At 38.7% G+C, this 23,985-nt stretch overlaps 1 protein-coding gene across 17 annotated transcripts in view; it reads left to right on the top strand.

Moving 5' to 3' along the window:
• The window catches only part of LOC105479408 (myocyte enhancer factor 2A), a 164,363-nt gene that overhangs the window by 116,044 nt on the left and 24,334 nt on the right, over positions 1–23,985 (top strand). For all 17 annotated transcript variants that reach the window (XM_011737352.2, XM_011737353.3, XM_011737346.3 and 14 more), the window contains one exon: positions 22,002–22,189. In XM_011737352.2, coding sequence (XP_011735654.1) covers positions 22,002–22,189 — 188 coding nt within the window. The remainder of the gene's footprint in view (positions 1–22,001; positions 22,190–23,985) is intronic.

Here is a 23,985-nt window from a genome sequence, read left to right as displayed (position 1 = left end):
TTGCTTGAATCCAGGAGGCAGAGGTTACAGTGAGCTGAGATCACGCCTCTCCACTCCAGCCTGGGTGATAGAGTGAGACTCCTTCTCAAAAAAAAAAAAAAAAAAAAAAAAACTATGGACATGATTGAATGACTTAATAAAAATGATGAGGAAGAAATAAACAGAAACATCAATAAAGATATTAAGACAAGTTACAAAATAATGACTTAAAGTAGGAATAAATGCCTGATTATATCTGTCACAGTATTAAATGTTTTAATGGAATTAAACAGATAAGACCTATTGTGGAGTCTTACTTAACAGAAAACAGTTAAATGTGGGAAAATACATAAAGGTCATACCAATTAAACACAAGGGCTGCTACTCTTGTATGTGTATTTCCAAATATTTATGGGTTTTTTCAGCTCTTGTTTCAGTTGTTTGTATGCCTACATACTCTTTTTGTGTCCCTTTTCGCATATGTTTTTGATTCCCCCAACAAAATAATAAGTTCAGGGCCCACCAAGAATTTTAAGAGTCTAGTATGCTTCTCTCACATTGGGTTGACACCCCAAAAGGCGGGAGTAAACCAGAGATAAACAGTTCTTCTTAGTAGCAACATCTTATATATGCATCATACAGTTTCTTTTTTTTTTTTTTTGAGACGAAGTCTCGCTCTGTCCCCCAGGCTGGAGTGCAGTGGCACGATCTCTGCTCACTGCAAGCTCCGCCTCCTGGGTTCACGCCATTCTCCTGCCTCAGCCTCCCGAGTAGCTGGGACGACAGGTGCCCGCCAACACGCCGGGCTAATTTTTTTGCATTTTTAATAGAGACGGAGTTTCACCGTGTTAGCCAGGATGGTCTCGATCTCTTGAACTGATGATCTGCCTGCCTCAGCCTCCCAAAGGTTTCTTAAAATTAGATTATAGTGATTAGAAATTAGATTTAGGGGTTCCAGGATGCCTGCAAAAGCAAATAGTCTCTGGAAGAATAAAATAAGCCTGGCCCACATGGCAGAACCCCATCTCTACTAAAAATACAAAAATTAGCCGGGTGTGGTGGCAAGTGCCTGTAATCCCAGCTACTCAGGAGGCTGAGGCAGGAGAATCGCTTGAGCCCAGGAGGTGGAAGTTGCAGTGAGCCGAGATCATGCCACTGCACTCCAGCCTGGGCAACAAGAGCAAAACTGTCTCAAAAGTAAATAAATAAAAGAAGAAAACACCATCTCAGACCTTATTATTTCTAACTTGGCACATAAGCTGAACTAGGCACACACACAAATAAAGCAAATGAAAACTTGCAGAAATAAACAATGGAATCAGCCTCCTGGGAACTCCAGAATGTGGAGTTATTAGGCACAGACTTTGACTTTAAAATAACAGTGTTTACTGTGTTCAAGGGTATTAAAAAAAAATTTGAGAATTTTAGCAGAGAACTGAAATGTATTAAAAAAACGGAAATTTTAGAACCAATAAAACCTGTAATGTTAAGAACTTAACAGATGAGCTTAATAACAGATTGGACAAAGCAGATACAAGAATTAAGAAACTAAAAGATAAGATAGAAGAAAATTATCCAGAATTTTGGAGACACAGAGGAATGGAAAATTAAAAAGAAGACCCAGAGCATGCAACAAACAGGATTAACATACATTAAAATGAAGTCCCAGGAAGCAAAGTCAGAGAAAATTGGGCAGAAGCAGTATTTGAAGAGATCATCACTGAGAATTTTTCAAAACTAACACCAACAAAAAAGCCACAAATTGGGAAGGCCTATAAAACTCACGTGGAATACAGATAATGCTGTGCTTTATGAGAAATTTAAACCTTTATGAACAAAAGACTGGGAGATGGTGAACTAAACCTGCTTCTCAGAAAGTCAGAAAAGGACAGCAAATTAAACCTAAAGTAGGTAGAACCAAATTATAAAGATACAAGGATTGAAATAGAAAATAGAAAATTTTCTATTTCAGGCATGGTGAAACAGATGATCTCATACGTGCTTTTGTGGTATTGTAAATTAGTAACTGTCTTTCTGGAAAGGTTTTGGCAAGATGTTTCAGTTGTCATAAAAATACAAATATTGATACTGATACAGAAAAACATAAATTGAATTAACAAAACAAATACTGATTATTTAAAAGACTAATAAAATTGAATGTTTTCAGTAATATTCTATTCAAAATATTTTCTAATTTCCATTTTATCTTTTTAACCTAACCTGTAAGTTATTTAGAATTATATTTCTTAATTTCAGATACATGGGGATTTTCTAGTTATCTTTTAGATATTACTTTCTAACCAGATTGTTTTGTTACCAGATAGCTTACCTCTATATGATTAAATTCTCGGAAATTTGCTGATACTTTTTAATCGGCCAGCATATGCTCAATTTTTGTTTGTGTTGTATACTGGAAAAGAATGTTTATTCTGTATTATAAGCATGAGTTGCAAGTTCTACTCCTTTTAAATGTTTTATCTGTATATGTGTAATAACTTGCTGTATCAGCTCCAGTTTAGAAACTTGTGATAGGTCAGTTCCAGATAGTTTTGCGTTACCTTTAAACCATATCATTTTTACCAATATTGTCATTTTCAAAAGCATCATTTGTTTATAGACGAGTCTTCCATTTGCCTTGTTCATATTTTAATTTTTGTTGCATCTTCTGCCTGCTTCCCTAAAGCTGGAATACTTCAGGCCCATGTACTGTTGAAAGAAGAGGCATCCTTGAGACTTTTAAAGCACTGAACAAACTCAGGAAAGGGAAAGACTTCTTGAATAAGAAACCAAAGAAAGCCTAATGGAAAGATAGATTTGCTTGTGTTAAAATTGGAAACTTTGTGCATCAGAAACACTATAAAGAGAGTAAAAAGGCAAGACAGAATGGGAGAATATATATAGTATATATACAAATCAATAGGGTTTTTTTTTTTTTAAGAATACCTACAAATGAATAAGAAAAAGAAAACTCGACTTTGAAAATGTGCGTGAGAACACATGCACTTCACAAAAGAAGCATCTGATAAATGTGAAGAAATGCTCAGTCTCAGTAGTCATGGAAATGCATAATTAAACCACAAAGAGAGAACACTGCACACCCACCAGAATTGCTAAAATGAAATAGATGGTATACCAAATATTGACAAAGCTATGAAAAAGCACAAACTCATACACTGGTAATGGGAGTACAAGTTGCTGCAGTCATTTGGCATTATCTGCCTAAGCTGCAGATACGTGTATTCTGTGACCCAGCATTTTCACTCCTCCTTATGTACTGTACAGAAATGCATTTGTGCACGAGTACCAAGAGATACGTAAAAGAATGTGCACAACATTATGTTAAAGTCAATATCTAGAAATAGTACAGATCTCTATCAACAGTAGAATGGATAAATATAAGAGAGTACATTCATATGGAAGAATATTATACTGCAATGAAAATGAAACCACAGCAATTCTCAACATGGATGAATGGCACCAAACATGAATTAAAGAAGATAGATACATACTCAGGATTCTATCTATATAAAGTTTGAAAAGCAGGCTAAAAAAACTACAGTGTTTGGGATGCTTGTGTAGACAGATGGCAAAGCCATAAAGAAAAACCAAGAAATTAGTGTAAAATTCACAATAGTGGTTACTTTGGGTAGGTGGGACTATGGGAATATTTTAGGGGCCCAATTATGGAAAATTCTGGGGTTCTGGCAGTATTCTTAATCTGAATGGTGGTTACATGGATCTTCATTTTGTGATAAATCCTTAACCTGTACGTTTTTGTTTTGTACATTTTCTGTTTATATGTTACATTAGCAAGAAAACAGTTTTGAAAATAAAAACTACACTAGATATAATGATAAAGGAACTGTAACAACAAATATAAAGGTACTTTTTTAAATTATAAGAGAAAATAATGTACATTTTGTGGTATTTATACTATTCCAAAATCCAGAGAGAAAATTTATAGACACTCACACTCACACACAAAGTATAGGTAGCCTTTGAGTCTTTGGACATTGTTGTCTGCATGTGGCAGCTGGAACTCATCACCCGTCTTGAGATCATGAGACAAGTCAGTTTAAGATGACAGGTCAAAATGCCAAGGTTGATAAAGTGAAAAGCTGGTGGCCCTCAGTGTTGAGCTGCTGAAGCAGCTGAGTCTGGGACCACTCTTCCCCCAGACTTCTTATATGAGATAATACATGTTCCTCATTCTCCAGAGGAAAAAAGTAAGATAAAATCCAAGCAACAGATAGGGGAATGTTTAGTAATGGGCATTTAATTGTACCAAAATACACAATTCAAAAAAGAAACCTAACTAGTATTTTTAAAACTGAAAAGGTTGTTCATCATTGGTCGTAATCATGAAATTCAAATTAAAATGACAAAACAATAAAATACTACTGCTACTTACTAATTCCCAACTGTTAGCACTTTTTATTGTGATGTTCAGTGCTAATGAAGGCGTGGTGAAACTGATCTCATGCATGCTTTTGTGGCATCGTAAATTAGTAACAATCTTTCTGGAAAGGTTTTGGCAAGATGTTTTAGTTGTCATAAAAATGTTTATACCACCAAGCCCACTAATCCCATTTTTGGGAATCTTTCCTGAAGAGGTAAGTTAGAATAAGCAAAGCTTCATTGCAACTTTATTTGTAGTAATGAATAATAGGAAGAAATCAACATATTCAACAATATGAAAATGAAGTAAATGAAATTTCAACTGAATTTATTTTTAGTTATGATTTAAAATGAGCAAAAAATATGAGTATGGAAAACAAAAAGGGAAAAATCCAAAGAGATTATAATACTTAACGTTAAGATGGTGGGACTGTAAGGGTTTTTCACTCTAGTTTCTGTGATGCTGTATTAATACAGTTACCTCTACAATCATAACATCTTTATTGTAGTAAATTAGAACATTTCTTTATTTTTACTTATAACTTGTTTTCCATTTGTCATCTGTGCAAATAAAACTTGGCAGCTTTGTACATATTGTAATTTGTATACATCTTTCATAGAGGTAATTTGCTTATTTGATTATGATTTACTAGGTATATTTCTCTACTGGGAGTTTATATTTAATACTCGGTTTATGCTGTAGTTCAAATTACTTTGGGGACTTTTTACTTTGGGCACACTTTTAAATATCAAGCATAAAATAAAGTCTTAGATATCCAACAACTTCACTTTTTAAAAACATGTTGAGAAAGAGAAAAAACATATATGGTACTAGACATAGAAAGGCTCAGGATGCTCTTGGAGTTATTTGGGGTTTAATGAAGGTAAAATAAGGGTTTGCATTGTAGCAGGCGCATTGGCAATTAAAAAGAAGAGATGGAAGAGGCGAAAGATATAAAGAAAGCTTGATTGCTCTGAAGGTGGGGATGGGATGGTGGAAGCCAGCAGCAGCAGAAGTCTTTAGAACAAGCTGAGTTGAGATGACAGCAGCATGTCTGGGTGAAAGTGGCCACCAGATTATTGAATATGAACTGGAAATTAGGAAGGACAAAGCAGAAACCCAGTTTTCAGTCATTCACATGGAGGTGATAGTTGAAGTTGTATGTGCTTCAGCATTCATGCTTCATGAAGATGCTGAAGTTTCTGAAAGAGAAGAAGATATGTTGCCTTTTGGCGGCTGCCCACGTGGGATCGAGATAGGGAATACAGTATTCAGAAAGAAAAGCAGACCCCATGAGCGTTGCCTGTTTTTGTTATAAATTTTTATTGGACAGGATCCACGTTGTCCATTTTACAGGAAATTTCATTGAATCAGGTACATATGCATTCAATTATTTTAAAACTTGTGATCTTATTTATTTATTTATTTTATTTTATTTTAGACTAGTCAAGTGCAGTAGTGAGAAGGAGGTAAAGAGTAGAACAAGGAGTTTGATAAGTTGAGATAACTCACTACCTTCGAAGCAGCCCTGTGATCTTTTCTACTTTCAGAAACCTCAAGCAGTTCTTTGCACAAATGACATAATTTTATAACTGTTAAAATGTATTTTTGTTTATTGAATAATCAGCTGAATGTCAAATTTTATGACAATTTTGCCAAATATGATTGAACTTTGCTTTGGATGAGTTTTTCAGAATCCTTTGACGTTTGCATATCAGTTTGGACTTCTGAAATGAATTCATAATGAAATATTAATGACATCATTGTCTGCAGTTTAACCCTAGAAGAGTAGTATCTAAGGACACAGAGTACTTGCCATCTACTCGAGTGCATTGTTTCAGCTGATGTGATTTATATTTTGGAATATGAGCCAGACTGATGGAATTGACTGACCTATCTTATAGCTATAGGACTGTAATAGAGATCAAGTTCTGTTAAGTTTCTGAAGGCATAGGTATGCAGTTTGCTCAAGAGCATTTTTTTCACATTTGTGTTAGGATAGTAAATTACCTTGAAGTCTGGAAACACATTTTAACAACATTAAATTAGATTTATTCATTTAGAGTAGATACTGTAGTTCCTAGATTCGTAAACTGTGACAAAATGAGTTACATACTGAAAGTGTTTACCTTGGAAGTCTATCTGAAAAATGTCTTCATTTTTGTGATAAAAATTGAGCTGGAGGTAAGAAGGTATATATTAGGGTATATATCACTACACTGTACAAAATAACAAGTCATGCATAGGAGGTTCTCTTAGCTTCAGCCTGGCAAGTTACCAAACACTTACATCATCCTTTACTCATTATCTGCTACTGACTCCTGACTTTACACCAAGAAATACTGTGCTTTTAGGTCCCCTCTTACTCTTGAAATTTGGTTCTCATGAGTTACCATCGTGTCATATCTGTCTAAAGCACCGTAGACTGCACGTGGGAAAATGGTATTTGTGCTTCTTGATGAGCTGTGGCTCTGAATTATATATTTACATCATTTTATGTCTTTGAGAGGAAATTCTAATTTCTCCTTCAGATTTGAGTATAAATCAAGTGAAGAAGACTCTTCTAAATAATACCAGAATCAGAACACATATTCATGCCATTGTATATTTAAAAAAATTATTAATCTGACATTCTCATACTGTTACGCAAAATGAAGTTTCTATTTAACCTTCCTATTTTTGAATAAAATTGTTTATTAAATATTTTTAATCTTTCAAATGTCTGGCTTAGCAATTACCTCCCTCCGACTCATAGATGATCTCTACTCCACAGGATGGCCTGGTGAAGTGGTTGTTTTTTAAACTGTACTGCTTTCTGAAGCTTAACAGGATGCAGGAAATTACTCTATGGGGTGTGGAAAGGATTTAATACATACCCCTTCAAGATAATGAAAGCAGAATGCAGGAAATAACCTCATGAGGTTAACTGAAATACCAGTCCCCACAGCAAAATTAGATCATACATATGAATTAAAACTGAGTGGATCACTTGGTAAACGTTTTGGAGGAAACAAGAGGAAGGTGGGGGTAAGGAAGAAAAAAACCACACTAATTATCTGGAGCTCAGAAATTATTTTGTTTGTTTGAGACAGGATCTCACTCTGTTGCCCAGGCTGGAGTACAGTGGCACGATCTCAGCTCACTGCAGCCTCCGCCTCTGCGGCTCAGGCAATTCTCCTGCCTCAGCCTCCCTAGTAGCTGGGATTACAGACATGCACCACCATACCCTGCTAGTTTTTCTTCTCTTCTGTGTGTGTGTGTGTGTGTGTGTGTGTGTGTGTGTGTGTGTGTGTGTGTGTTAGCGTGTTAGCATAAGTTTTTATTTAATGACTCCCAAAGGTGTAATAGTATTTACTCATGGAAAGTCCTTAATAGCATTTTAGCACATGGGAAATCTGTACGTAACTAACAGATATATACATCTGAGTTTGGCTCAAATTTGAGATAGACATGATCATCACCTTTTCAGAGGTCCACATAGTACTAGCTGATTTCACTGAGCTTTTAGTAAATACCAGAAACTATTGTTGTTTTCTTACATAAATTTTATTACTTAATACATGAACTCTACAAGAGATGTTACTACCTCCCTCTTCAGTTTAAGGAACTATGGCTTGAGGAGGTCAAATAACTCACCCAGGGACAAACAGCTTGTTCAGAGACCCAGAAAATTTTTGAAATGTTTCAGATGTTAGAGATACAATTATATTAGAGAAAAGTAGAAATACTATTCTAGTTTTTTTTTTTTTTTTAATACTTTAAGTTCTAGGGTACATGTGCACAACGTGCAGGTTTGTTACATATGTATATATGTGTCATGTTGGTGTGCTGTACCCATTAACTCGTCATTTGCATTAGGTATATCTCCTAATGCTATCCCTCCCCCAATCCCCCTACCCACAATAGGACCCGGTGTGGGATGTTCCCCTTCCTGTGTCCAAGTGATCTCATTGTTCAATTCCCACCTATGAGTGAGAACATGCAGTGTTTGGTTTTCTGTTCTTGCAGTAGTTTGCTGAGAATGATGGTTTCCAGCTGCATCCATGTCCCTACAAAGGACATGAACTCATCCTTTTTTATGACTGCATAGTATTCCATGGTGTCTGTGTGCCATATTTTCTTAATCCAGTCTGTCACTGATGGACATTTGGGTTGATTCCAAGTCTTTGCGATTGTGAATAATGCCACAGTAAACATACGTGTGCATGTGTCTTTATAGCAGCATGACTTATAATCCTTTGGGTATATCCCCAGTAATGGGATGGCTGGGTCAAATGGTATTTCTAGTTCTAGATCCTTGAGGCATCGCCACACTGTTTTCCACAATGGTTGAACTAGTTTACAGTCCCACCAACAGTGTAAAAGTGTTCCTATTTCTCCACATCCTCTCCAGCACCTGTTGTTTCCTGATTTTTTAATGATTGCCATTCTAACTGGTGTGAGATGGTATCTCATTGTGGTTTTGATTTGCATTTCTCTGATGGTGAGTGATGATGAGCATTTTTTCATGTGTCTGTTGGCTGTATGAATGTCTTCTTTTGAGAAGTGTCTGTTCATATCCTTTGCCCCCTTTTTGATGGGTTGTTTTTTCTTGTAAATTTGATTGAGTTCTTTGTAGGTTCTGGATATTAGCCCTTTGTCAGATGAGTAGATTGCAAAAATTTTCTCCCATTCTGTAGGTTACCTGTTCACTCTGATGGTAGTTTCTTTTCCTGTGCAGAAGCTCTTTAGTTTAATTAGATCCCATTTGTCAATTATGGCTTTTGTTGCCATTGCTTTTGGTGTTTTAGACATGAAGTCCTTGCCCATGCCTATGTCCTGAATAGTGTTACCTAGGTTTTCTTCTAGGGTTTTTATGGTTTTAGGTCTAACATTTAAGTCTCTAATCCATCTTGAATTAATTTTCGTATAAGGAGTAAGGAAAGGGTCCAGTTTCAGCTTTCTACTTATGGCTTGCCAATTTTCCCAGCACCATTTGTTAAATAGGGAATCCTTTCTCCGTTTCTTGTTTTTGTCAGGTTTGTCAAAGATCAGATGGCTGTAGATGTGTGGTATTATTTCTGAGGGCTCTTTTCTGTTCCGTTGGTCTATATCTCTGTTTTGGTACCAGTACCATGCTGTTTTGGTTACTGTAGTCTTGTAGTATAGTTTGAAGTCAGGGAGCGTGATGCCTCCAGCTTTCTTCTTTTGGCTTAGGATTGTCTTGGTGATGCGGGCTCTTTTTTGGTTCCATATGAACTTTAAAGCAGTTTTTTCCAATTCTGTGAAGAAAGTCATGGGTAGCTTAATGGAGATGGCATTGAATCTATGAATTACCTTGGGCAATATGGCCATTTTCACAATATTGATTCTTCCTATCCGTGAGCATGGTATGTTCTTCCGTTTGTTTGTGTCCTCTTTTATTTCACTGAGCAGTGGTTTGTAGTTCTCCTTGAAGAGGTCCTTTACATCCCTTGTGAGTTGGATTCCTAGGTATTTTATTCTCTTTGAAGCTATTGTGAATGGGAGTTCATTCTTGATTTGGCTGTTTGTCTGTTACTGGTGTATAAGAGTGCTTGTGATTTTTCCACATTGATTTTGTATCCTGAGACTTTGCTGAAGTTTCTTATCAGCTTAAGGAGATTTGGGGCTGAGATGATGGGGTTTTCTAAATATACAATCATGTCATCTGCAAACAGGGACGATTTGACTTCTTCTTTTCCTAACTGAATACCCTTGATTTTTTTCTCTTGCCTGATTGCCCTAGCCAGAACTTCCAACACTCTGTTGAACAGGAGTGGTGAGAGAGGGCATCGCTGTCTTGTGCCAGCTTTCAAGGGAATGCTTCCAGTTTTTGCCCATTCAGTATGATATTGTCTGTGGGTTTGTCATAAATAGTTCTTACTATTTTGAGATACGTTCCATCAATACCAAATTTATTGAGAGCTTTTAGCATGAAGGCTGTTGAATTTTGTCAAAGGCCTTTTCTGCATCTATTGAGATAATCATGTGGGTTTTGTCTTTGGTTCTGTTTATATGCTGGGTTCTGTTTATATGCTGGATTACATGTATTGATTTGTGTGTGTTGAACCAGCCTTGCATCCCAGGGGTGAAGCCCACTTGATCATGGTGGATAAACTTTTTGATGTGCTGCTGGATTCGGTGTGCCAGTATTTTATTGAGGATTTTTGCATTGATGTTCATCAGGGATATTGGTCTAAAATTCTCTTTTTTTGTTGTATCTCTGCCAGGCTTTGGTATCAAGATGATATTGGCCTCGTAAAATGAGTTAGGGAGGATTTCCTCTTTTTCTATTGATTGGCATAGTTTCAGAAGGAATGGTACCAACTCCTCCTTGTACCTCTGGTAGAATTTGGCTGTGAATCCATCTGGTCCTGGACTTTGGTTGGTTGGTAGGCTATTAATTATTGCCTCAATTTCAGAGCCTGTTATTGGTCTATTCAGGGATTCAACTTCTTCCTGGTTTAGTCTTGGGAGAGTGTAAGTGTTAGGAAATTATCAATTTCTTCTAGGTTTTCTAGTTTATTTGCATAGAGGTGTTTATAATATTCTCTGATGGTAGTTTGTATTTCTGTTGGGTCGGTGGTGATACTCCCTTTATCATTTTTTATTGCATCTATTTGATTCTTCTCTCTTCTTTATTAGTCTTGCTAGCGGTCTATCAATTTTGTTGATCATTTCAAAAAACCAGCTCCTGAATTCATTGATTTTTTGAAGGGTTTTTTGTGTCTCTATCTCCTTCAGTTCTGCTCTGATCTTAGTTATTTCTTGCCTTCTTCTAGCTTTTGAATGTGTTTGCTCTTGCTTCTCTAGTTCTTCTAATTGTGATGTTAGGATGTCAATTTTAGATCTTTCCTGCTTTCTCTTGTGGGCATTTAGTGCTATAAATTTCCCTCTACACACTGTTTTAAATGTGTACCAGAGATGCTGGTATGTTGTGTCTTTGTTCTCATTGGTTTCAAAGAACATCTTTATTTCTGCCTTCATTTCATTATGTACCCAGTAGTCATTCAGGAGCAGGTTGTTCAGTTTCCATGTATTTGAGCAGTTTTGATTGAGTTTCTTAGTCCTGAGTTCTAGTTTGATTGCACTGTGGTCTGAGAGACAGTTTGTTATAATTTCTGTTCTTTCACATTTGCTGAGAAGTGCTTTACTTCCAACTATGTGGTCAATTTTGAAATAAGTGCGATGTGGTGCTGAGAAGAATGTATATTCTGTTGATTTGGGGCGGAGAGTTCTGTAGATGTCTGTTAGGTCTGCTTGGTCAGAGTTGAGTTCAATTCCTGGATATCCTCGTTAACTTTCTGTCCTGTTGATCTGTTTAATGTTGACAGTGGAGTGTTAAAGTCTCCCATTATTATTGTATGGGAGTCTAAGTCTCTTTGTAAGTCTCTAAGGACATACTTTATGAATCTGGGTGCTCCTGTATTGAGTGCATATATATTTAGGATAGTTAGCTCTTCCCGATTAATTGATCCCTTTCTCATTATGTAATGGCCTTCTCTGTCTCTTTTGATCTTTGATAGTTTAAAGTGTGTTTTATCAGAGACCAGGATTGCAACCCCTGCTTTTTTGTTTTCCATTTGCTTGGTAGATCTTCCTCCATCCCTTTATTTTGAGCCTATGTGTGTCTCTGCATGTGAGATCGGTCTCCTGAATACAGCAAACTGATGGGTCTTGACTCTATCCAATTTGCCAGTCTTTGTCTTTTAATTGGACCGTTTAGTCCATTTACATTTAAGGTTAATATTGTTATGTGTGAACTTGATCCTATCATTATGATATTAGCTGGTTATTTTGCTCATTAGTTGATGCAGCTTCTTCCTAGCATTGATGGACTTGACATTTTGGCATGTTTTTGCAGTGGCTAGTACCTGTTGTGCCTTTCCATGTTTAGTGCTTCCTTCAGGATCTCTTGTAGGGCAGGCCTGGTGGTGACAAAATCTCTAAGCATTTGTTTATCTGTAAAGGATTTTATTTCTCCTTCACTTATGAAACTTAGTTTGACTGGTATGAAATTCTGGGTTGAAAATTCTTTTCTTTAAGAATGTTGAATATTGGCCCCCACTTTCTTCTGGCTTGTAGAGTTTCTGCCGAGAGATCTGCTGTTGTTAGTCTGATGGGCTTCCCTTTGTTGGTAACCGGACCTTTCTCTCTGGCTGCCCTTAACATTTTTTCCTTCATTTCAACTTTGGTGAATCTGACAATTATATGTCTTGGAGTTGGTCTTCTCGAGGAGTATCTTTGTGGTGTTCTCTGTATTTACTGAATTTGAATATTGGCCTGCCTTACTAGGTTGGGGAAGTCCTCCTGGATGATATCCTACAAAGTGTTTTCCAACTTGGTTCCATTTTCCCTGTCACTTTCAGGCACACCAATCAGACGTAGATTTGGTCTTTTCACATAATCCCCTATTTCTTGGAGGCTTTGTTCATTTATTTTTACTCTTTTTTCTCTACACTTCTCGCTTCGTTTCATTCATTTGATCTTCAGTCACTGATACTCTTCCAGTTGATCGAGTCGGTTACTGAAGCTTGTGCATTTGTCACGTAGTTCTCGTGTTATGGTTTTCATCTCTATCAGTTCTTTTAAGGACTTCTCTATGTTGGTTATTCTAGTTAGCCATTCGTCACATCTTTTTTCAAGGTTTTTAGTTTCTTTGCACTGGTTACGTAGTTCCTCCTTTAGTTCTGAGAAGTTTGATCGACTGAAGGCTTCTTCTCTCAACTTGTCAAAGTCCTTCTCCGTCCAGCTTTTTTCCGTTGCTGTCGATGAGCTGCGTTCCTTTGGAGAGGGAGATGCGCTCTGATTTTTTGAATTTCCAGCTTTTCTGCACTGCTTTCCCCCATCTTTGTGGTTTTATCTGCCTTTGGTCTTTGATGATAGTGACGTAATGATGGGGTTTTTGTGTGGGTGTCCTTTCTGTTTGTTAGTTTTCCTTCTAACAGTCAGGACCCTCAGCTGCAGGTCTGTTGGAGTTTGCTTGAGGTCCACTCCAGACTGTGTTTGCCTGGGTATCAGCAGTGGAGGCTGCAAAAGATAGATTATTGCTGAACAGTGAGTGTTGCTGTCTGATTCTTGCTCTGGAAGCTTCGTCTCAGGGGTGTACCCAGCCATGTGAGTTGTGAGGTGTTGGTCTGCACCTAGTGGGGGATGTCTCCCAGTTAGGCTACTCAGGGATCAGGGCCCCAGTTGAGCAGGCAGTATATCCATTCTCAGATCTCAACCTCCATGCTGGGAGAACCACTGCTCTCTTCAAAGCTGTCAGACAGGGACATTTACCTCTGCCGAGGTTTCTGCTGCTTTTTGTTTAACTATGCCCTGTCCTCAGAGGTGGAGTCTGCAGAGGCAGGCCGGCCTCCTTGAGCTGTGGTGGGCTCCACCCAGTTCAAGCTTCCTGGCGGCTCTGTTTACCTACTTAAGCCTCAGCAATGGCGGGCGCCCCTCCCCCAGCCTTGCTACTGCCTTGCAGTTAGAGCTCAGACTGCTGTGCTAGCAATGAGAGAGGCTCTGTGGGCATGAGACCTTCCCGACCAGGTGTGGGATATAATCTCCTGGTGTGCCGTTTGCTAAGACCCTTGGTAAAGTGCAGTATTAGGGTGGGAGTTACCCGATTTTCCAGGTGTTGTGTGTCTCAATTTCCTTTGGCTAAGAAAAGGAATTCCCTTCCCCCTTGCCCTTCCCGGGTGAGGTGATGCCTTGCCCTGCTTCAGCTCTCGCTGGTCGGGCTGCACCCGCGGACCAGCACCAACTGTCCAACATGCCCCAGTGAGATGAACCTGGTACCTCAGTTGAAAATGCAGAAATTGGCCGGGCGCGGTGGCTCACGCCTGTAATCCCAGCACTTTGGGAGGCCGAGGCGGGCGGATCACAAGGTCAGGAGATCGAGACCACGGTGAAACCCCGTCTCTACTAAAAACACAAAAAATTAGCCGGGCGCGGTTGTGGGCGCCTGTAGTCCCAGCTACTCGGGAGGCTGAGGCAGGAGAATGGCGTGAACCCGGGAGGCGGAGCTTGCAGTGAGCCGAGATCGCGCCACTGCACTCCAGCCTGGGCGACAGAGCGAGACTCCGTCTCAAAAAAAAGAAAAAAAAAAAAAGAAAATGCAGAAATTACCCGTCTTCTGTGTCGCTCACACTGGGAGCTGGAGGCTGGAGCTGTTCGTATTCGGCCATCTTGGGCGTGCCCCCACTGTTCTAATTTTGCATTTTTTTTTAGTGGGGTTTTGCCATGTTGGCCAGGCTGGTCTCCAACTCATGACCTCAGGTGATCCGCCCACCTTGGCCTCCCAAAGTGCTGGGATTACAGCTGTGAGCTACCATGCCTGGGTCTTTTATTAAAAAAAAAAATTATTATTTCAATAGTTTTCGAGGAACAAGTGGTGTTTTGTTGCATGGAAAAGTTCTTTAGTAGTGATTTTGGAGTTCACCAGAACAGTGTACACTGTACCCAATGTGTAGTCTTCTATGCCTCACCCCCTCCCAGCCTTCCTCCTTGAGTCCCCAAAGTCCATTGTATCCTTCTTATGCCTTTGCATCCTCATAGCTTAGCTTCCACTTGTAAGTGAAAACATGTGATGCTTGGTTTTACATTCCTGAGTTACTTCTCTTAGAATAATGGTCTCTCGTTCCATCCAGGTTGCTGCAAATGCCATTATTTTGTTCCTTTTTATGGCTGAGTAGTAGTAGTCCATGGTGTACATATATATATGTATGTACACACATATATACATATATGTATACACATATGTATGTATATATACACATATATACATATATGTATATATACACATATTGTGTATATCTACACACACACACATATATATATATCACATTTTCTTTATCCACTTCTTGTTGATGGACATTTAGGCTCGTTCCATATTTGCACAATTGCAAAATGTGCTGCTATAAACATGTGTGCACCAGTGTCTTTTTCATATAATGACTTCTTTTCTTCTGACCCAGTAGTGAGATTGCTAAATCAAACCATAGTTCTACTTTTAGTTCTTTAAGGAATCTCTGTACTGTTTTCTTTAGTGGTTATACTAGTTTACATTCCCACTAGCAGTGTATAAGTGTTTGCTTTTCATCATATCCATGCCAACATCTATTATGTTTTGATTTTTAAAATAGGCTATTCTTGCAGGAGTACGGTGGTATCTCATTGTGGTTTTGATTTGCATTTCACTGACAATTATGCTGAGCATTTTTTCACATGTCTTTTGGCAATTTGTATACCTGCATTTGAGAATTGTCTATTCATGGCCTGTGCCCACTTTATGATGGGATTATTTGTTTTTTTATGGCTGATTTGAGTTCCTTGTAGATTCTGGATATTAGTCCTTTGTCAGATGCATAGTTTGTGAAGATTTTCTCCCACTCTCTGGGTTGTGTGTTTGCTGATTATTTCTTTTGCTTTGCAGAAGCTTTTTAGTTTAAGTAGGTCCCATCTATTTATTTTTTCTCTATCATATTTGCTTTTGGGTTCTTGATCATGAACGCTTTGTCTAAGCCAGTGTCTAGAAGAGTTTTTCCAATGTTCTAGAATTTTTATGGTTTCAGGTCTTAGATTTAAGTCTTTGGTTTATCTTGAATTGATTTTTGTGTAAGATGAGAGATGATTCTTCTACATGTGGCTTGCCTATTATGCCAGCACCATTTGTTGAATAGGGTGTCTTCCCCACTTTATGTTTTTGTTTGCTTTGTTGAAGATCAGTTGGCTGTAAGTATTTGGCTTTGTTTCTGGGTTCTCTATTCTGTTCCATTGGTCTGTGTGCCTGTGTTTATACCAATACCATGCTTTTCTGGTAACTATAGCCTTGTAGTGTAGTTTGAAATGAAATAATATGGTGCCTCCAGATTTGTTTTTTTTTGCTTAGTCTTGCTTTGGCTATGCAGGCTTTTTTGATTCCATGTGAATTTTAAGATTTTTTTCCCCCTAGTTCTGTGAAGAATGATGGTGGTATTTTGATGGGAATTGCTTTAAATTTGTAGATTGCTTTTGGCATTATGGTCATTTTCACAATATTGATTCTACCCATCCATGAGCATGAGATGTGTTTCCATTTGTGTCATCTGTGATTTCTTTCAGCAGTGGTTTGTAGTTTTCCTTGTAGAAATTTTTCACCTCCTTGGTTAGATATGTTAATTTTTTGCACCTGTTGCAAAGGGATTGAGTTCTTGATTTGATTCTCAGCTTGGTCATTGTTGATGTATAGCAGTGCTGCTGATTTGTGTACATTGATTTTGTGTCCTGGAACTTTACTGACTCTAGTAAAAATGTCATAGATGGCTTTTATTACCTTGAGATATGTCCCTTCTTTTTTTTTTTTTTTTTTTTTTTTTTTTTTTGAGACGGAGTCTCGCTCTGTCGCCCAGGCTGGAGTGCAGTGGCGCAATCTCGGCTCACTGCAAGCTCCGCCTCCCGGGTTCACACCATTCTCCTGCCTCAGCCTCCCGAGTATCTGGGACTACAGGCGCCCGCCCCTGCGCCCGGCTAATTTTTTCTATTTTTAGTAGAGACGGGGTTTCACCATGGTCTCGATCTCCTGACCTTGTGATCCGCCCACCTCGGCCTCCCAAAGTGCTGGGATTACAGGCGTGAGCCACCACGCCCGGCCGAGATATGTCCCTTCTATGCCAGTTTTGCTTATTGACTTGTGTATGTTTTTTTGTTTGTTTGTTTGTTTGTTTGTTTTGAGATGGAGTCTGGCTCTGTCGCCCAGGCTGGAGTGCAGTGGCCGGATCTCAGCTCACTGCAAGCCCCGCCCCCCAGGTTCATGCCATTCTCCTGCCTCAGCCTCCCGAGTAGCTGGGAGTACAGGCGCCCGCCACCTCGCCCGGCTAATTTTTTTTTTTTTTTTTGTATTTTATTAGAGACGGGGTTTCACCGTGTTAGCCAGGATGGTCTCGACTCGATCTCCTGACCTCGTGATCCGCCCGTCTCGGCCTCCCAAAGTGCTGGGATTACAGGCTTGAGCCACCGCGCCCGGCCTGACTTGTGTATGTTAAACCACCCCTGCATCCCTACTATGAAACCCACTTGATCATGATGTATTATCTTTTTGATATGCTGTTGGATTCGGTCAGCTGTTATTTTGTTAAGGATTTCTGCACCTGTGCTCATCAGGGATATTGGTCTGTAGTTTACTTTTGTTATATCCTTTCCTGGTTTTGGTATTAGGGTGATACTGGCTTCATAGAATGATTTAGGGAGGATTTTCTCTTTCTCTATCTTTTGGAATAGTTTAATAAGATTGGTACCAGTTCTTCTTTGAATGCCTGATAGAATTCAACTCTGAATTCGTCTGGTCCTGGACTTTTTGGTGGTGGTGTTGGCAGTTTTTAAAATTGTTGTTTCAGTCTCGCTACTTGTATTGTTCCATGCAGAGTTTTATTTCTTCTTGATTTAACCTAGGCAGGTTATGTATTTCCAGGAATGTATCCACCTCCTCTAGATTTTCTAGTATCTTTTTCCACCCCTTTACTTTATGTGAGTCTTTATGTGTTAGGTAAGTGTCTTGAAGACAGCAGATACTTGGTTGGTGTATTTTTAACCATTCCGCCATTCTGTATCTTTTAAGTGGAACATTTAGGCCATTTACATTCAACGTTAATATTGAGATGTGAGGTACTATTTTATTCATTGTGTTAGTTGTTGCCTGAATACTTTTTTTTTCATTGTGTTCTTGTTTTATGGGCCCTGTGAGATTTATGATTTAAGGAGGGTGTATTTTCAGGTTTTGTTTCAAGATTTAGAACTCCTTTTAGCATTTCTTAGTTGTGCTGGCTTGGTAGTGGTGAATTCTCTCAGCATTTGTTTGTCTGAAAAAGACTTTATCTCTTCTTAATTTATGAAGCTTAACTTTGCTGGATACAAAACTCATGGCCAGCAATTATTTTGTTTGAGGAAGCTAAAGATAGGACCCCAATCTCTTCTGGCTTGTAGGGTTTCTGAGGAGAAATCGGCTGTTAATCTGATAAGTTTTCCTTTGTTGGTTACCTGATGCTTTTGCCTCTCAGCTCTTAAGATTCTTCCCTTTGTCTTCACTTGAGGTAATCTGATTACTGTGTGCCTAGGTGAAGGTCTTTTTGCTATGAATTTCCCAGGTCGTCTTTGAGCTTTTTGTGTTTGGATTTCTAGATCTCTAGTGAGGCCAGGGAAGTTTTCCTCAGTTATTTTCTCAAATATGTTTTCCAGACTTTTAGATTTCTCTTCTTCCTCAAGAACACCGGTTATTCTTAGGTTTGGCTGTTTAGCATAATCTCAAATTTTTGGAGGCTTTGTTCATTTTTGTTTTTTGATTTTTTTTTAAATTTGTCTTTATTTGATTGGGTTAATTTTGTCACCCAGGCTGGAATGTGGTGGTGTGATCTTGGCTCACTGCAACCTCTGCCTCCTGGGCTGACTCAGCCTCCTTAGTAGCTGGGACTAGAGGTGTACACCACCATGTCCTATTAATTTTTCTTTCTTTTCTTTTTTTTTTTTTTTTGGTAGAGATGGGGTTTCACCATGTTGCCCAGGCTGGTTTTGAACTGGGCTCAAGCAATCTGCCCACCTCAGTCTCCCAAAGTTCTGAGATTGTAGGCATCAGCCACCACATCTGACCCAGGGGCAAACCATTTTATTTCTCAGAATGCAGTCTTGTCAGGATGAGATTATTAGGACGAGTTTTAGGCCAGTGTTAAGCACACAGCAGACACTCAGTTTTTGTTAGTCCTTGCATGTGTATTAATACAGGAGTGTGTGGGTATGTGTTTATTTGTAACATCTAATGTCTGCTTATTTTTTGTGAATTCTGAAGTTTTCTTTTTTTCTTTATACTAGAATGAAAGGAGCAGAACAAATACAGCTACCCTTTCCTTCTGATGGTCCCTGAAGCTGTGGATTCTCCAGGCTTATCTGCTCTGCCATTCCTCACTCACACCTTGTTCATTCGTGCTTTAACATATTTTTCTCACATTTATCCATAATGCCTGCCTTCTCTTTTCTTCTTCTGTCATTTCAGACTGCTCAGTAGTTAATCCCACAAAGGCTTTCCTAATTAAGCTGATATATTTGTGATCAGTTGATCAGTGCTCTCTATCTCATTGTAAATTTTGTGTGGTTACCTCTAGTTTGCCCATATTGTAAGTATAATTCATGCCTATGTGATATGTCTATTCTTGCTAACTAGATGAAAAGCTCCTTGAAGACCTGTATAGGCTTTTTATGGCTTCTCTACATATACCCTCCTAGGGGCACAGTACTGTATACATAATAGATGTTTGAATTTTTTTAATTTCCAGATAGTAAAGGTACTTCTATGTTTCCTGGTTTTAGACAGTTGCTAGTCTTAAGGACATGTGAATGCTGAGTCCTACCCAGAGAACATAAGAGGCCTGTTTGGCTTATCAGGAACCTCTGGCTCACTATTCTGAATATTTTGTTCTTTGCCAGCTTCGTAATAAACACTTACTCTTTTATTCTTCCCTGCTTTATTTGTGATTTACTTTGAAATTGAAATACCACACTGTAGTCTCTGTTTTATAAATTCACATTATATGTTTCTGTACACTGGTTACTTATCTACTTTTTATTTGTGTCATTATCTCTGCTGTTGGACTGCAAACTGGTGAATAGTAGCTATTTCTATTAGGATACTATCAGTTGCAACTAACAGAAAACTACCTCAGGCTTAAATTGTATAGGGGATGTGTTAACTTACATGTAACTGAAAGATGCAGAAGTGGTACAGACTACAAGCACGGTTTAATCAGGGCTTTTACATCATTTGTTTGCTGTTCTCCTTTTTGTATCAGCTTTTTCCTCATTCCGGCTTTCTTCTGAGTCCCAAAATGACTTAAGAATAAGATGCTGGCCGGATGCATTGGCTCACGCCTGTAATCCCAGCACTTTGGGAGGCCGAGGTGGGCAGATCATGAGGTTAGGAGATCGAGACCATCCTGGCTAACGTGGTGAAACCCTGTCTTTGCTAAAAATACAAAACATTAGCCCGGCATGGTGGTGGGCGCCTGTAGTCGCAGCTACTCAGGAGGCTGAGGCAGGAGAATGGTGTGAACCGGGGATGCGGAGCTTGTAGTGAGCAGAGATCGCTCCACTGCACTCCAGCCTGGATGACAGAGCAAGACTCTGTCTCAAAAAAAAAAAAAAAAAAGAATAAAATGCTTTCTCAGGCACAGTTTGGGGAATGTGGGAGCCTCCCTGACAATCATGGAATAATTGTTTTACCCGGGTTCTGATTGGTCATTACCACATCCAGTCACTGTGGTGAAGGAGAATGACCTGAGTCAAATGCCTGTCACTAAGTTCATCTGGGGGTTGGAGAGAGGGTTGCAGAGAGTCAGCCCCACCCAGTCCACGTGGTTGCTACACATGGGAAGAAGTAGAATGACTGACTACAGTATTCATGAAAACAGGATGGTTTCATATTTATTTATATCTCAACTGGTTCCCAAAAGTATTATATACATAGAACATATATCACAATATGCCTGTTTCCTCATTTCATCTAAGAGAGATAGAAGGTTCTGTCAGGGAAAGTTTAAAAATAGGAATAAGATGATTAACGTGAGATAAATCAGAAATATTTAATAAGGACCTCAATGAAGCTGAAAAAACAGAACCAGTGAAGTAGAGCCATAAGGAAGAAGTACTTGGTGAAAATGAGGCATTAGAAATGAGTGCTGAATAAGCTACAGTTAAGAAGTTACTCTGATACCTAGTTCACTACTCAGAACTTAGTAGTAGCAGTGCCTTTGCTCTCACAAGAGTGATTGAATAGGCTGTTCTCAGACATTTTCTATAATACCTCCATTATTTTAGTCCCTAAAATGAGACTAAATGAGATGCCCTGTTAGAAATGTGATCTTTTGTTTCTTTGAAATACAGTTTCACACTGTCACCCAGGCTCTAGTGCAGGGGCATGATCTCAGCTCACTGCAACCTCTGTCTCCCGGCTTCAAGCAATTCTCCTGCCTCAGCCTCCCAAGTAGCTGGGATCACAGGCGTGCGCCACCATGCCCGGCTAATTTTTGTATTATTAATAGAGACAGAGTTTCAACGTGTTGGCCAAGCTGGTCTCACACCTGACCTCAAGTGATTCGCCCTCCTCAGCATCCCGAAGTGCTGGGATTACAGGTGTGAGCCACCGCACCTGGCCAGAAATGTGTTGTGTTTTAAATCTCTCTTAGCAAATCCAAGCAGTAATGCTGTACAAGTGTCGTTAGTCTTAAGCTTTATATGTATTTCAGACTTTGCTTGTCTTCCTCTGCTTATTTTTAAAATATCCAAAGATACTTCATTAGTTACCACAGGTTGAGTATCCCAATACAAACTGCTCTAAAATCTGAAACACTTTGAGCACTGATGTGGTTCTCAGAAGAAGTGTTGATTGGAGGATTTTGGATTTTCAGGTTTAGGGATGCTCAGCCCTTAAGTATGTTATACAAGTATTCCAAAATCAGAAACACTTCTGGTCCGAAGCATTTCGGATAAGGGATGCTCAAACGTGTAGTGAGTTTTGTTATAAAATTTATTTGCAACTCAGACTGGGGAAAACTTTGTTTGTGCCAAAGTGTTTTAATAACTCTTCTCACATAATTGAATGATATTTTTCCCCCAGGGAATGGATTTGTAAACTCAAGAGCTTCTCCAAATTTGATTGGAACTACTGGTGCAAATAGTTTAGGCAAAGTCATGCCTACGAAGTCTCCCCCTCCACCAGGTGGTGGTAATCTTGGAATGAACAGTAGAAAACCAGATCTTCGAGTTGTCATCCCCCCTTCAAGCAAGGGCATGATGCCTCCACTAGTAAGTTGAACCTTTCTTCAACTTCATTCTTTAAAACATGTATTTTATACATAGTCAGTCTGTAGCTTCCTTTGGAATTTTCTGTGCCACCATAGAATCTACACCTATTCCTAACAAATATTTCCATTCGAAATTAGTATTTGAAGAGACAAGTCTATTTCAAATACACAAAAATCAGATTATGGAAATTTGCTTAACGGTTATTTAAAATTAAAGCTAAATATGAACATGGTTGGAACTGGAGGTTATTAAGTGAAATAAGCCAGGCACAGAAAGATAGATACTGCATGATCTCACTCATATGTGAGTGAGACCTAACAAAATTGATCTTGTAGAGACAGAAAATAGAATGATAGCAGAGGCTGGGAAGGGTGTGTGGGTGGGAGATGGGATGAAGAGAGTAAAAACATACACTTAGATACAACAAATATACCCCTGTATTTGATAGGAGAGAAGAGTGACTATAGTTAGCAACATTGCAGATGGAGTATATTTCTGAGTAGCTAGAAGAGAGGACTTGAAATGTTCCCAACAAATAGAAAGTATAAATATTCAAGGTAATAGATACCCCAAATACCCTGACTTTGATCATTACACATTCTATGAATGTAACAAATATTCACATGTACCCCATTAATATGTAACACTTTTAGAGATTATTATGTTTAATTTTAATTTTACCAGGCTAGAAATATTAAACATGAGTTATTTATTCGCTGTACTTTGTATACTTTCATTAATCAATTAAACATGCTTTTCTGTGAGAGAAGCACTAAACTATTAGTTAGAAAATTCTGCATACCAGGCAGGGTACAGTGGCTTACATCTGTAATCCCAGCACTTTGGGATGCCAGGGTGGGCGGATCACCTGAGGTCAGGAGTTCAAGACCAGCCTAGGCAACATTGTGAAACCCCATCTCTACTAAAAATACAAAAATTAGCTGGGTGTGGTGGTGTGTGCCTGTAATCCCAGCTACTCAGGAGGCTGAGGTAGGAGAATCACTTGAACCCAGGAGGTGGAGATTGCAGTAAGCCGAGATCATACCACTGCACTCCAGCCTGGGTGACAGAGCAAGACACTGTTTCAAAAAAAAAAAAATTCTGCATACCACAGAACTATTGTAGGATAGGGAAGAATGCACACAAACTTGAGTGAGTTATTCTCCAATTAATTTTATTTGCTTATTCCTTCTCAAATAACCTTTCTATTTAACTGTATAAAGAATGCAGGTAGCCTCTATTCCACTCCTTGATGACGGCTTTAGGGTTCTGGTCTCATTTGTTTTTGAGTCTTAAGTCTGTTTATAAAGAACAGGACAATATATTTATCCCCCTTAGCCTCTTGTAGAAAAAAAACTGGAATGTATAATCAAGTTTTAAAATCTCTTAGTTTAGTAACTGTTTGACTGCTAGCATACTAAATGATATGCCAGGTGTTCTCTCTACTGAGCAGTTGCTAAACTCACCATTAGAGTTTTTGCTAAGTGAAAGTGATGCTATCAGGCTTAGATAATAATTCCACATTGGTATAATGCTTTGTAGATTCTAAAACACCTTCATGTGTATACTGTCTCATTTAATTCTCAGTTAGCTTGTGATCATTGCAAGGTAGAGATTAGGAAACTGAGTTAAAGGTTATTACTTGTCCAAGATAGTTCAAAATAGAGCCAGGACCAAATCTCTTTAAGTCTTATAGTCCAGGTCAAAAAACAAGTACTTTTTTATTTGGTGATACAGAAGTCTGGAAACAGTCACTCCCAGCCTTACAATTAAAAAAACTTGGATATACAGAAAGT

Source organism: Macaca nemestrina, chromosome 7 (genome assembly GCF_043159975.1).
Source record: "Macaca nemestrina isolate mMacNem1 chromosome 7, mMacNem.hap1, whole genome shotgun sequence".
NCBI classification, from domain to species: Eukaryota; Metazoa; Chordata; class Mammalia; order Primates; family Cercopithecidae; genus Macaca; species Macaca nemestrina.
The sequence above is the reverse complement of the archived record's forward strand: the minus strand, read 5'-3'. Positions and strand labels throughout refer to the sequence as shown.